Here is a 14,803-nt window from a genome sequence, read left to right as displayed (position 1 = left end):
AAGGGAAACATTAGGGAGATTAGAATAAGTGTTTCTCCCTGAAGGTAAACTTTAGTTAAACTCCTCATGTGTGCCACAACTACTGTACAGAGAAAATGTGAGAATATCTCAAAATGGTAAAATTATGTTCTGAAATTAAAATTATTCTGTAAATCTGAATCGTTAAATGTTAAAATAATTTGAGAGCATTACTCTGTGCCCATTGGCAACTCAAGACAAACTGGATCAAACAATATTGCAAGTTTGCAACACAGGAAGCAATTTGGCTCATCAACTCTTGTCGGTGGCCGATGTTAATTCATTTTGACTGCTGGTGTCGTCACTGAGTGGCTCCCTGTTATGTTCAACCCTGCACTACTTCTGTCTTTCACTTTTTTCTAATATGTTTTATCCTGTTTATATTTACATCTACATTTTTGATGTTAATCGTCTTGTGTTTAAAATTAATTATTGATTAAGCTGACACCAAAGCAATGCCTACTATGTAATGGTTAAGAACCTTGAGTTTTTAAAGTTAACTGTATATTAGAATAAATTTCCGTGCTGTCGTCTTTTCAAAGTAAGATTGTTTCGAGCACTTAGAAGTATGATCCCTTCAAAAGTTCTTTTAAAATCCCTTCAAGAGTTGAAGAGATATACTTTGGAGGCTTTGGAGTGGAGCAGAGGAGGTTCACCGGGTTGATTCTAGCAATGGGAGGGTCAGCCTTTGAGGAGAGAATGAGTTGCCTGGGATTATACTCACTTCTATTCAGAAGACCATAAGGGAATATTATAGAAACATATAAGATTATGTAAGAGAAAGATGTGATAGAAAGGTAAGCAGGAAAGTTGCCTCCACTGACAGGTGAGACTAGAACTAGGGGACATCACCTCAAGATTTCAGAGATGAGATTTAGGATGAAGATGAGGGAAAAACTACTTTTCTCAGGGAGAATTGAATCTGTGGACTGCTCTACCCAGGAAAATAGCAGAGCCTACCTCATTAAATATATTTAAGGCAGAGTTAGATAGATTTTTGCATAACATGGGAATAAATGGTTGTGGGGAAAAGGCAGGTCGGTGGAGTGGAGTTCACAGCCAGATCAGCCATGATTTTATTGAATAGTGGAGCAGACTCAATGGGCCAGATCCTGCTCCAATTATATTTCTTAAAAAAAAGTCTCTTTGTATTTTTTTTGGTAAATTGTCTTTTGTTTTCTTTCAGCTGAAGGAATTCCTCAGGTTTATTACTTTGGACCATGTAGTAAATATAATGCTATGGTACTGGAGCTGCTCGGACCAAGTCTGGAGGACCTCTTTGACATATGTGACCGAGCGTTTACACTGAAGACTGTGCTAATGATTGCCATTCAGCTGGTGAGTGTGATGCAAGTAATTCCTGAAATCTCTTGTTCCCTGGCCACACAAGGAATTAATACTTACAGTTTTAGATGTGGTTTAAATTATAAGATTTCGTTAGTGGTAATGAACAAGATATTGTGTCTGCACTGTGCACTTGTGTAGAGGCGTGTGTGTGTGTGTGTTCCAATGCTCTGAAACAAAAAATATTGTCTGCAAAGTGTTTTTCAAGATTGTCTGTCTATTTATGCTGAGGTTCTGGATCAGGGTTCTGAGGCCATCATGTTTAAGCCTCTGGGATGATTACAATTCCTGTGTCTCATTGTTTGAAGAGACTGCAGATGCTGTCATCTTGAACAACTAGCAATGTGCTGGAGGAACTTGGCAAGTCGAACAATGTCAGTGAAGGGATGGGGGAGATTGTCATTCACTGTTTTGACCTGAATCATCCACAATTCCTTCCCACCCCCTTCCACCTCCACAGATGCTGCTCGACCCACTGAGTTCTTGCAGGTTTTATTTCCTGAAGACTGGTTCACATTTTAATTAATGTATAATTGTACTATTCATAACTTCATAACTCCAGAAGGATCCCTAACAGTCGCCTTCAGTATATGACTTGTGGGAGCTGGTAAAATTGGCTTGGAGGATCGAGCAGAAAATAGCGGTGATTGTTAATGCTTAAAATAAGCCCATAAGATACAGGAGCAGAATTAGGCCATTTGGCCCATCAAGTCTACTCTGTCAATTCATCATGGTTGATCCATTTCCCCCTCAGCTCTAATCTCCTGCCTTCTCCCCTTAACCCTTCATGCCCTGACTAATCAGGAACCTATCAACCTCTGCCTTAAATATACCCAATGACTTGGCCTCCCCAACCTCCTCTGGCAACAAATTCCACAGACTCAGCACTGTCTGGCTAGAGAAATTCCTCCTTATCTCCATTCTAAATGGACATCCCCTGATTCTGAGGGTGTGCATTTCGGTCCTAGACTCCCCCACCATAGGAAATATCCTCTCCTCATCCACTGTATTGAGACCTTCCAATATTTCATAGGTTTCAATGAGATACCCTCCCCACACCCCCCAAACCAACATTCTTCTGAATTCTAGTGAGTACAGGACCAGAGCTATCCATCAGTCCTCATAAGATAATCCTTTCATTCCTGGAATCATTTTCATGAACCTCCTTTGTACCCTCTCCAATGTCAGCACATCACTTCTTAGATAACGGGGCCCAAACTGCTTATAATACTCTAAGTCAGGCCTCGCCAGTGCCTTATGTAGCCTCAGCATTACATTCTTTCTTTTATATTTTAGTCCTCTCAAAATGAATACTAACATTGCATTTGCCTTTCTTGCTACCAACTCAACTTAAAATTAAATTAACCTTTAGGGAATCCTTCAGGAGGACTCCCAAGTCCCTTTGCACCTCGGAGTTTTGAATTTTCTCCTCTTTTAGAAAATAGTTTATGCTTTTATTTCATCTACCAGGATGGCTCGGAGTGGGGAAAGAGGAAATCGTGTTGAGGCTATAGGCTTCCAGTTACCTATAAAACTAGACATGGGTTTGGGCTGTGGGTGGCTGGGGAAATATCATTGAGAGTGTGGTTGTTTGCTTACTGTAGCGCACACAAGATCGTCCCTGTTTCAGTGAGTATCCTTATTAGCAAACTTTCTTTGAATAACATATTGACATTAGGTGAAAAAGCACGATTGTAAGAAGTACATTTTAAGCAGGAAATCACAATCACAAGTGAGATGCTGTCCATGTCCCTGTCTCTATTATGCAAGAGGTTTCTGCCCTCTCCTATCTTATTGCTGTATTGTACAGAGCAACTAGGGAAAGAAAATTCGATACACATGTGGTCTTCTGATATTGAACATCCAGGTGATCACATTACTTACCATATAGTGGAGATGTATATCTGCAGTTGGAAGCTGAGTGGCATTCCTTTGCACAAGCTTTGCAGAAAGTACCGTGTGTGTACATAGGGTTTCATTTATTTAATGCGGGATTGTTTATAACCCCTATTTATGCCCAAGAATTTGAAAGTCCCAAAAGAGGAAAGATTTGCATTTGTGGTAAGTGAAAATCAATAAGAGCTAAGCAGTAGTTAATTCTTCTCCTGGAAGACTCTTGGTATTTGCTGATAAAGGAGTTTCAAGCTTGTACACCAAGGAGCATAATTAGCTGTCATTATTTATGTCTGTGAAATTTGAACTTCGAAACATCTGTGACAACACCAAACCAAGTGTTCCCTGAATTTCTCTGCTTTCATCACTTTTGGGTGAGGTATTCAGTCCTTGCTTTCAAAGTTAAAAACTTTCTATTGGACCAGAGAAAACGTGAAAGCAAAATTTCACCAGTAAATGTGAAAGAGCCTTTTCCATTGCTTCTGCAACTGATGATGGTCACCACACTGATAACTGCAATGTTGTTGTCAAGGGTGGTGTTCATCTGATACAGTCTATAGATCAACCTTTCTTGATGTTACAGCTTGCTGCATAGGGAAATAACTTTATGCATACATTACTTTTTCTTATTTTTAATATTAGTGTATTATAAATATTTCCATATTGTATTATTTTGTGTAGATTAATAATGTTAAAAATAATATGGGAAACTTTGCACAAATGAACACCATAATTACAATAATTTTGATTTCCTCATAAGTAAGATTAAACTCACTCATCTGCACAGTATCAACTAGGCTGTTACGGCACCACTTGTTCCTTGACTCATAAGATCAAATCACACACCACAGCAGAGTATTGCTTGCAACATGTTGTATCTTTTTTGGGTCACAAAGTTTCCCCACCTACAAGCTGTCAACAATTGTGGCAATAACCTAGCCCCAAGAAGACACTTCCCTTTGGGATATTGCTAATTGTGGAAAAGAGTTGGGCAATTCTTCCCCAACAATTGTGCCAGTTATGGAAAGTCTACAGCACCATTTTGATCTTTCACATCCATGTTGTCCAGAAATGCTTCATTATTGACAGCTCCATTGACTAAAGTGGTTATCCTTTCTTTAAGAATTTGTGGCATTGTTTACAAAAGATGAGGGAGCTTCCACTTGTCATTCCTCCCTCAACCAAGTAAGTCAGCTAATTGCTGTTCATGAAATTTTGCAAAATCTACAAACGTAATTGCACTTCATTGTTTGGTTAGGTGTGCAATACAGTGGATTCCAGTTAATTGGGGCATCTTCTTATTTTTGACAACTCTTGAAGAGCAAAAACTGATTTATTAAATAGCCTTCGTTTATTTGGAACACTATGCCGCTTAACTGGAAAAGAAACTGTTGCTGAACAGTTTCTAACTTGCATCAGATGCATCCCCTTGTGTGGCCGTTAGACAAGACACTGTGATGAGAGCGAACAGTTTTTAATGGCATCAGTTGCATGTACTTGTGTTCAATAACCAGCAATTTTTGTCACTTATAGTTCATGAGAAATAAGGAGTAAGACAATTTGGAATCATTTTTGTTCATTACAATTTCACGCATTCAGGCTTAGAGATGCCAGAAATGAGTGAAAATGGAACGATTTCACTACTTAAAGTTAGGAACTATGAAGGGTTTGAAGGTATCAACAATTACCTTGAATGTTAAATTGAAAATAAAGATTTGGAGGATGCAATTGTTGAAAATTGTATGAAGTCAATCTATTATCTACACTAGGTGTCTGCACTGATTTTGTTCATTTACGGTCAGTTAAAAGGACAGCAGTGTAATTCTTTCAAAAACTATAGGGAACTAATACAGTTTTATAGTCCTGTAAAGGTATGAATATATTTCTAATTTGTTCTGTATTTCATTTAAATACAGAAATTGTTACTCAGTTAAACTGTGGTTTGTCTTTTTTATACTTTTTTAACTAGTTCCATGAAACTTCAGCTAATTGGGGCAGCTGTTTACTTGTGCCAAAATGTACTTGTCCTGATGTGTCTCAATTAACTGTAATCCACTGTATTTGGAGTTAATCAGTATAAAACTGTTTTTGTCATTCTGGGTCAATAGCTTTAATAAAGGCATCTGTTAGTCTTGCGAGACCATGGATCTGCGCCTGGAAAGTCTTCACTCTCTAGGGTGCAGGCCTGGGCAAGGTTGTATAGAAGACCAGCAGTTGCCCATGCTGCAAGTCTCCCCTTTCTACAACACCAATGTTGTCCAAGGGAAGGACATTAGGACCCATACAGCTTGGCACCAGTGTCGTCGCAGAGCAATGTGTGATTAAGTGGCTTGCTCAAGGACGCAACACGTTCCCTCGGCTGGGGCTTGAACTCACGACCTTCAGGTCGCTAGTCCAATGCCTTAACCACTTGGCCACGTGCCCACAATAGCTTTATGTCACATTTATCTATATCTAAACCTGGATGAATGAAACTGCTGCAAGTAACTGTCATGTTTGGTCTGACTAAATCTTTAACTTTGAACTTTGTAGTTTTTCAGCTCCATTTTATGAGCAGATTGTAATTTTATCCACTACATTTGAATGCACAAACATAAGGGACTGGAAGAGATCCATCCAACCTACCCAGTACACATAGCTGTAATACCAAAACTGGGGTCTCCATTGTATCCAGAGCACTGAAATCTGTGCTGGAGGTTGGAGTGAGTGTATAGAGACACAGCCCACTTCATCCATGCTGGCTTTTATACCCATCCTCACTAATCCCATTAGGCCTGCATCTCTCTACTCCTTTCCTATCCAAGTATCTGTTCAAATGTAATTTAAACATTGTCATTATAAGTGCTACCACTTCCCTTGGTAGCTCATTCTAGATGTCTACTACCCCCTGTGTGGAAGAATTTACCCTTCAGAGTCCCTTCAAATCTTTCTTCTCTCACTTTAAACCCATGCTATCTAGTTTTAGACCACGCTAACATGGGAGAGCACTAACACCTATGCCCCTCACGACTTTAAAACGTCACCTCTCATTCTCCTATGCTCTAGGGAAAGCAGTTCTCACCTATCCAGTCTCTCGTTATAATGCAAGTCCTCTAATCCAGGCAGCACCTCTTAAATCTTTTCTACACCCTATCTAGCTTAATCACATTCTTCCTGTAGCATAGCAAATAGAATGTGTGCGACACTCCAGTTGTCTAACTAGGTTTTTTACAACCAGCATGATGCCACAGTTTTTGTACTCAGTGCCACAGTCATGCCATGTGCCTTCTTCACCACCCTGTCTCCTGCATCACCACTTTCAAAGAGCTATATACTCGTACCCCTAAGTGTCTTTATTCAACAATACACCCCAGCACCTGCCATTCACTGTTTATGTCCTGTAAGGGTTAACGTCCCAAAATACATCACTGCACACTTGTCTGAGTTTGTCACAGCTGTGTGGCAAAGCTTACTCCTCAGATCTCCCTTTAACTTTCCGTCCTCTCACTTTAAACCTGTGCCCTCTGGTTTTAGAACAACACACAAATGATTAAGGAACTCAGCAGGTCAGGTGGCATGATTGTTGATGTTTTGGGCCAAGACCCTTCATCAGGATTCACTCAGCTTATTCACGTGTATCGTTGTTTTTAGAGAATTGTGAACTTGTATCCCAAGGTCTTTCTGTTACATAAACTCTCCTGGGACTCCTGCCATTTACTCCATATGTCCTGTTATTTGATATCCAAAGTGCATTATCTCTCACTTGTCTAGCTTAAATACCATCTGCCACTGATCCACCCAATTTTCCAGCTAATCTATTTACCTCAATGTTCCTCACTATCTATTCTGTTAGTTTTTGTGTCAGCAGCTAGGGAAGGAGTAGGTTGCTTCAAGGATAAACAGGGATGCCTATGCGTGAGTCCCGCTTGGTGGTGCAGTAATATCAGTGTCGGACTCCAGAGCGAAGGCTCCTGAGTTTGAATCCAAGTCGGGTTGAGCAGTGAACTAGCAACTCGGCCTTGTAAAAGCAAGAATAGCTTGCTACGGAAACACTGTCATGACAGGGCCCCGATAACTCCACTGCTGAGTTAAGAGCTATTCTTCTTCTTCTATGTGTGAAGCCAGCAGATATGAGTGAAGTCCTAAAGGAATACTTCTCATTAATGTTCACAGGGAAAATGATGTAGAAGATAGAGTGTTAGCAGATCCAAGATGGGCTTGGTGGTAAAAGGAAGAGGGTTGTGGTGGGGAGCTGTTTTTCTGACTGGAAATATGTAACCAGTGGTTACATATTTCCAGTGCAGGGATGGGGGCTGTAACTTTTGTTGTTAGTGATATATATGTAACTGTCTTGAATGAGAACGTAATTGGTCTGATTAGAGTTAAATGTGCCACAGATCTACCCAACTTTCCTACTAATCTATTTATCTCAACCTTCCTCACTATCTACTCCCTTAATTTTCATGTCGGCAGCTGTTCCTTGGCATTTTTTTCTAATAATTTCCCTACTGATGTAAAGATAAATTTCCAGTGGTTTCATGGCTTGTGCCTACTGTTCATTTTGAATATGTGAGCCTCAGCAATTAACTTCCTTGCTTCCCATCGTATCCTGGAATAGGTTGTGTCAAACCTTTAATGTGTGCTAAAATCTTTAAAACAACTTCTTTTCTGGTGCAAAGATGTTTAGAAAGTTAGCACCTCCCTCTGCTAACCCTCCATCTTCCACAGCCTTCTCCCTGTTGAATAGCAATGAGAAGTATTCATTTAGGACTTCATTTGTATCCTGTGGTTCCACACATAATCATCCCTGTTTGTTCCTGAAGGGACCTGCTTTCCCTATCTGCCTTCTAATTTACTTATAAAAGTTGTTGGGTTTCTCCTTAGTCCTGCTTGGCAAGGCCATTTCAAAGATCCAAAGTGCCTTTATTATCAAAGAATGTATAAATTATCCAACCTTGAGACTTGTTTACTTACAGGCAGTTGCAAATGTCCCCATCTCTCCCTACTGACTTAAGATCTAACGTATATCGCATATAAATCTGCTTTTGACACCAAATGCCTAAAAGTGACCTGATGACATGAACACTGATTTCTCTAACTTCTGGTAATATCTCCCCTCTTCCGCCTATTCCTTTTTCAATTCCCCATTCTGGCTCTCTTCTTAACCCTTCTCTTCTCCTCACCTGCCTATCACCCCTCTTTGGTCCCCTCCTACTTCCCTTCTCCCGTGGCCCATTTTCTTCTCCTATCAGATTCCTCCTTCAGCCCTTTACCTCTTCAACCTATCACCTCCCAGCTTTTCACTTTATCACCTCCCACCTCAGGTAGTTTCATCTGTCACCTGCCATCTTGCACTCCTTCCCCTCCCCCCCATCTTCTTCTGTCTTCCCCTTCTTCTCCAGTAATGATGAAGGGCCTCAGCCTGAAACATTCACTGTTTCTTGCTCTCCATAGATTCTGTGATCTCCAGCGTGTTGTGTAAATTCCAACTGAGATGCTTTATTTTTCAATTTTTTTTCAGTTAACCATTGTTCCCTAACCTTGCCCTCTTTGGATTTCCTGCTACAGGGTCTCGCTGCCTTTAAACACTCCCATTTATCAGATGTCTTTCCTCTCTAGAAGCGGTTCCCAATCAACTTTTGTCAAGTCCTGTCTTGCACTGTTGAAATCAGCCCACCTCAATTTACGCCCTAACTCTAGGACCAATCTCACCTTGGTCTACAACTACCTTGAAACTTGATGAATTATGGTCACCGTTCTTAATGGGTTTCTCTACAGACACTTCCACCACTTTGCATATTCATTCCCTAAGTTAGAATTGAATATAGCCCTTTCCCCAGTAGGACGCTACATACAGCTTCAAAAATCTCCTAGATGCATTTTACAAATATCACCTCATCTATGCCCCTTACACTAAGACAGTCCTGGTCAGTATTGGACATGGTAAAATCCTCCAGTATCACCACCCTGTTGCTTTTACACCCCATCATGATTTCCCTTCATTTCTGTTCTTATTCCTGTTGGCTGTTGGGAAACTTACAGCAATGGCTCCTTTCTTATTCAGCCTCATTGACTGAACCTTCCAGGATATCTTCTTGAGTGCTTAATTATCTTGCTGATGCTGTACAACACCCACACCCCTCTGTCACACCTGAAATTTATATATCCCAGAATATTCAGCTGCCAGTCTTGTCCTTCTCACAACCATGTTTCTGTGATTGCGATATTATCATTATCCCATATGCAGTCATGGTGCCATTAACTTGGCTGCTGTTGTCATCTAAAAGGCACGCTCCCCCCATCCCACCCAACCATATCCAAAGTGGTATACCTGTTCTAGAGGAAAATAGCCACATGGATTGCTGCCTGCCTGTCTATTCCTCCTGGGGCTTACCTATCTACTCTGATTGAACCCGCAGTGTGACCATCTCAATGAAGCTCTTAATTTGCATCCTTTATCCTCCTCAATGAATCCAGCTGACTGACACAGTTTGAGAGGAGCTACGGCTAGTCACACTTCGTGTGAACATTGTTGTTGTGACATTTGCTTTTTCACTGATCTCCCACATCTCATAGGAGGAGCAACTGTGTTGATCCTCTTTATTGACTGTCATTACTATCCCTTTGGTAACTACTGGGGAAAAGGAAAGACCTTGGCTTGCTTTATCAACTTTCACTCAGCTCTCCCATCAAAGCTCCTGCACTTTCAACCATTCTGCTTGACCTCAAGACAATAAGACGCAGGAGCAGAATTAGACCATTTGGGCCTTTCAGCTTGCTCTGGCATTCAAGCAGGGCTAATTTATTTTCCCTCTCAACCTCATTCTTCTGCTTTCTCCCCATAACCTTTGATACCCTGAGTGAGTACTTGTCATCCTTCATTTTAAATATTCATGGCAATGAATTCCACAGATTTGCCATCCTTTGGCTAAAGAAATCCCTCATAATCTCTTTTCTAAAGGGATGTCCTATTCTGAGATTGTGTCCTTTGGTCCTAGACTGTTCCATTATTGGAAGTACCCTCTACATGTCCACTCTGTGTAGGCTTTTCAATATCACTGGATAACAATTTTTTTCAAGAGTTGCTTCCTCAGAAATGTTTTTGTTTATGATAAACCACTTGAAGCTAAACACATAATTTCAGATTACTTGCGTCAGATAGGAATTTGGAGAAAGAAGAAATTAACTTTTATTGAATATTGAATAATGCATAATGGTGCTGACGCTTTGCAATAGTTCAACTAAGCTAAAAATATTTTGTTGGTGATTTTCATTTGTACTCGGTGGTATGTGAGGCTTCTCGTTTAAGTGTCCCAACAACATTCAGCTAGCATTGATGGATTCTAGTTACCCTGTTTCTCCATCACTGCAATGTCCTAGTGAAACCTTCCACCTTGCTTGTCACTGACAGCGCCAAGATTTGCAGGGAAGAAGTCTAAATGGAAATGCAGAAAATGAATCTTTAGTGACATGTTGTACTTCATGGTTTTGTATGCTTGAAGCACGTTGTCAACCAGCGGCACCACGTAGTTCGGTGCTCTGTAGTCGCCAAGAAAATTTCCAATAACATCCTTGACTGCCTTTCATGTGATTCTGTCTGGTCTAACTGCAAGTTCTTCAAATTGCCTGTCATTGATGACCTGTTTGATTTGTGGACCAGCAGAAGTGCCTTCCTCGATCTTGGCATCAGTTATTCGTACTTGAATTATGAAATGAAATAAATATAGGCAATTAAAAAATGGTGCATGATAAGGAAATTTCATGGTGATTTTCATGATCAGCAGCCCAAAATCCATCAGAAAGATCCAAAAGTAATCAGGAAGCAAAATCTTTGTTGTTGAGTGTTTTCAGTAGGTTTCAGTGAAATACTCCCTTCATTTTTCTAAACTCCAGCGAGTACATGCCATTTCACCTCAGTGACTAAACAGCAAAGTCAAAGATCATGGGAAATCTTTTTCCAACCACCGTAGATGATCAAAACTACCCCATCTTGGGTGATCCCTTAACACGTCCAGAAACTGGTAAATCTGCTCAACTGGCCAGAATTTACCAATTTGATTTATTCTGTGGGTTAAGAACCTTCTCCCATCAACCCCAATCTGACCTCATTAAACTATATATTTTTTTAATTTGAGGAAGAAAACTTTAGTTACAGTATTAAGATTGCAACCCAAGATAGACTATTACAGAGTTTTACAATATCTCAATGGTGTCTGCAAAAAGATTCATAAATTGAAACCGGTATCTGGATAATCACTTCTCTGGTGCGTTTCTACAGTGCAATTTGTTCCTGCAGTATTTCAGTATTAAATACTTGAGTAGTCATTTTGTCAGCATGTGCAAGAAAAAGTGATATTTTTTTGGAACATGCAGACATTTATTGTATAAAATGCCAAATTGGAATGCACAGTCAAGGTTCTCGGACGTACAATTCAATTATGATTCTTATTAATGTGCATCCTGCCAGCTTTGAATATTGATCTGTTTGCTCTGATGTTTTCCTTTCTTCACAGCTTCTGTTTGAACCTGTTGTCTGAATTTATTTCAAGCAATAACCTCTATAGCAAGCAGGAGATGAATTTCTTCTCATTTAGATGGTAATGAAAATTTGACAAATTGAAACACAGTGGGATAATCTGTGATGATGTCCCTGACAGCACAATGATTAGTTTGTTCCAGTTCAGATTTATTCAATTAAGCATTTGCGCAAATCCTTTCTTAGCGTCCTTTTCAAGTGAGGATGAATGGAGGCATGTGTTATTAATCTCTCAGTGTCATGAGCACAAGTGAGATTATTCTGGTTGTGGTTCAGCTTGAAACTTAACTGTTGCTTTTAAAATACAGATGCAAAATATTGTTGACATTTTAAACTTTTAAATAAGAGAAAAAATCCTATATGATCTTAGACTCAAGCACCACTTTTGGGGAGTGGGTTAATGCTTTAACTAACCTTTCACTGGATCCCCTCCAAGTCTTGACACCCTCTTTCAGACTGTGGAGCCAGTACCAATTGCCTGCCTTGGTTCACAATCTTCCAATCACATTTTCTTCAAGCAAGATTACCCCCATTTGTGCTTAATTGCGATAATGTGACCTTCTCAGGGAATGAGTGGATTAACTACCAACTCGAGCACTGGTTCAATCAATTCCTTTAGGGTGGAGTTGTATCTTTTTTCTGATGGGGGCAAGGGTTATAAAAACACCCATCATTCAGTGAAGTGGAGTTACTGGAATAGTTTTGACCTGAGGTGATTGGAGAACAAGTGCTCAGATTTATCTTTTATTTGGACTAAGAACGGACAACTCTGAGTATAAAGATTATAACAGGCATAATTTTGTTTGGAAATGGGGTGGGGTCTTTAGATATTGATTTTTTGGAGTCCCTCCAGAGTTATGATGAGAGATTGGCATAACACTGGAAACTCAGCTGTTGCATCTGTTAAGAGTCCAGAGGAAGGTTTTGGAATTGGTTTATTACTGTCACATGTACTGAGATGCTTTTCTTACATATTCTTCATGTAGATCAGATCATTACACAGTGAATTGAAGTAGAACAAGGTAAAACAATAACAATGCAGAATAAAGTGTAATAGTTACGGGGAAAATGCAGTTGTGAACTATAAGGTGTAAAATCATAGCGAGGTAGATTGTAAAGTCAAGTCCAACTTGTATAGGAAGGAGCTATTTAATAGTTTTACAACAGCAGAATAGAAGCTATCCTTGAGTCTGGTGGTATGTGCTTTCAGAATTTTGTATCTTCTGCCCGAAGGGAGAGGGGGAGCAGAAGAGAAAATGTTTAAGGTGGGTGAAGTCTTTGATTACGCTGGCTGCTGTACTGAGGCAGCAAGACGTACAGACAAAAGCTCAGAAGCTGTTAGTGAAACTGCAGGCAAAGTAAGTAAAGTTTATCTTTCTCTTTCCAGGCCTGGAGAGGTATACGCTTAACTCTCCGTGCTGAATTCTAGCTATCTAATTTTTTCCCTTCACAGTGTCTATCTTTGCCTGTCAGAAATTTCCTGCCTTATTCTCAACAGACTTGGATTACAAAGCTGTATTTCTTCATCTGAATCATTTACATGTAATAAAGCTGATGCACTGTTATAGATCGGAAGATGATACTCATCGCATATTGTCAAACTGGGAATGTTCCCCCTTATCCTCATTGTGTCTCTAACCTCCACCCAGTTGCAGACCCTTCGAGCTCCACCCAGACAACCTATATACCATCTGGTGTCTATAATAGCACTCACAACTACTCATCCATGGCTTGATCTTTGCTGCTTCATTCCTATACTCCTGATGATCCTTCAGCACTTAGGTTCCTATGTTGGTACTGAGAAGAAGTGGGTATTAAATGGTGCGGGTGCGCTCTCAGTATCAAGGTGTTCTTCTGTTTCTGTGAATGCTGTGGACAAAAAGCCAAATGTTGGTTCAGTCAGCCGCCTTGCAGTGCTCTATGCATTGCCTGCTAATCTCTGTGCTGCTCGTGCTCTGTGTTAGTCAGCCAGTAATACCAATTAACAATTTATGAGTGTGGTCTGCGTAGGTACAGCTTTAGAGACAGCACCAAAACAGGCACATCAGCCCACCTAGTTTGCAGCGACTATCAGCTACTCATAACCTCAGTGCACCTTTAGCTCAATATGGTCCTCATACGACAAGCCAGCAGTGCTGTTTCCTGCAGTTAAGAAGCTGCTCTGCACACAGTAACATTGACATACTGTATTGAGCATGAGCCATCTAAAGTTTGATGTACATTCATTGAAAAAGCAGTGGCCTAGTTAACTGACTTGAAAGCAATTAATATCTAAATTCTTGTTTTGAACTCGTTTTGAGCACTTAATTGTTGCAATTTACTTAAATGGAAGAATAAAAATCTTGACATTCCATCTTTCTGGTTCTGAGGGAGGAGTAGAAAAAAGGAAAGTTAATATCGCCCTTGTAATGGCTTCAGGAAGTTTTTTGCAAAAGTAATTATATAAGTGAATTTATGCCATGCATGCTGTCAATGACTTGGTTGTTGTTGTTAGGTGTATTATCTAAGGGATAAATGTTGAATGAGTTATTCCCTCTTCAGGCAATACTGTGATATTTGCATCCATCTAAAGGCGCAGGCAGACAGGTTTAGCAACTTAAGAAATTGCACCATTTTCTGTAGTGCAGTACTCCCTCAGTTTTGATCCTAACTACACTCTATTGTACGCAATCAAAGCTCTGAAGTGTGACTTCAATTCATAATGAACAGACTCTAAGAGTCAATACCATTGAGCCAAGGTTAACACCCCTGATATCTTCATAATACACTCGAGAATTCATGGATGACCTCAAGTGTTCTGGTAGCTGATGCTTATCTTGTAGGTTATTAATTCCTAACTAAATTTGAGATTTCTAGAGAGTTGCAATCTTCTGGACATTGTGCTTTCTCTGGCAAAAGCTATTCCTTTCTCTAAATGTTAACCAGGCTAGACATTTAAACATTCTGTAAATTCTTCCTTTCTCCATTGCATGTCCTGCAATGCTTAGCTGTCAAATGGTCTTTACTTCCTCTTCCATCGCTCCACACCATAGT

General features: G+C 40.0%; 1 protein-coding gene across 4 annotated transcripts in view; it reads left to right on the top strand.

The window, feature by feature from the left end:
* Positions 1 to 14,803, top strand: part of LOC134358542 (casein kinase I-like) — a 191,898-nt gene that overhangs the window by 116,272 nt on the left and 60,823 nt on the right. For all 4 annotated transcript variants that reach the window (XR_010020892.1, XR_010020893.1, XM_063070883.1 and 1 more), the window contains exon 5: positions 1,205 to 1,356. Coding sequence is in view for 2 of the 4 variants with exons in the window: in XM_063070883.1 (XP_062926953.1) it covers positions 1,205 to 1,356 (152 nt within the window). In the remaining 2 variants the exon portion in view is untranslated. The remainder of the gene's footprint in view (positions 1 to 1,204; positions 1,357 to 14,803) is intronic.

This window comes from Mobula hypostoma, chromosome 18, assembly GCF_963921235.1.
Source record: "Mobula hypostoma chromosome 18, sMobHyp1.1, whole genome shotgun sequence".
Classification (NCBI taxonomy): domain Eukaryota; kingdom Metazoa; phylum Chordata; class Chondrichthyes; order Myliobatiformes; family Myliobatidae; genus Mobula; species Mobula hypostoma.
This window is presented reverse-complemented; position numbering and strand designations above follow the sequence as displayed.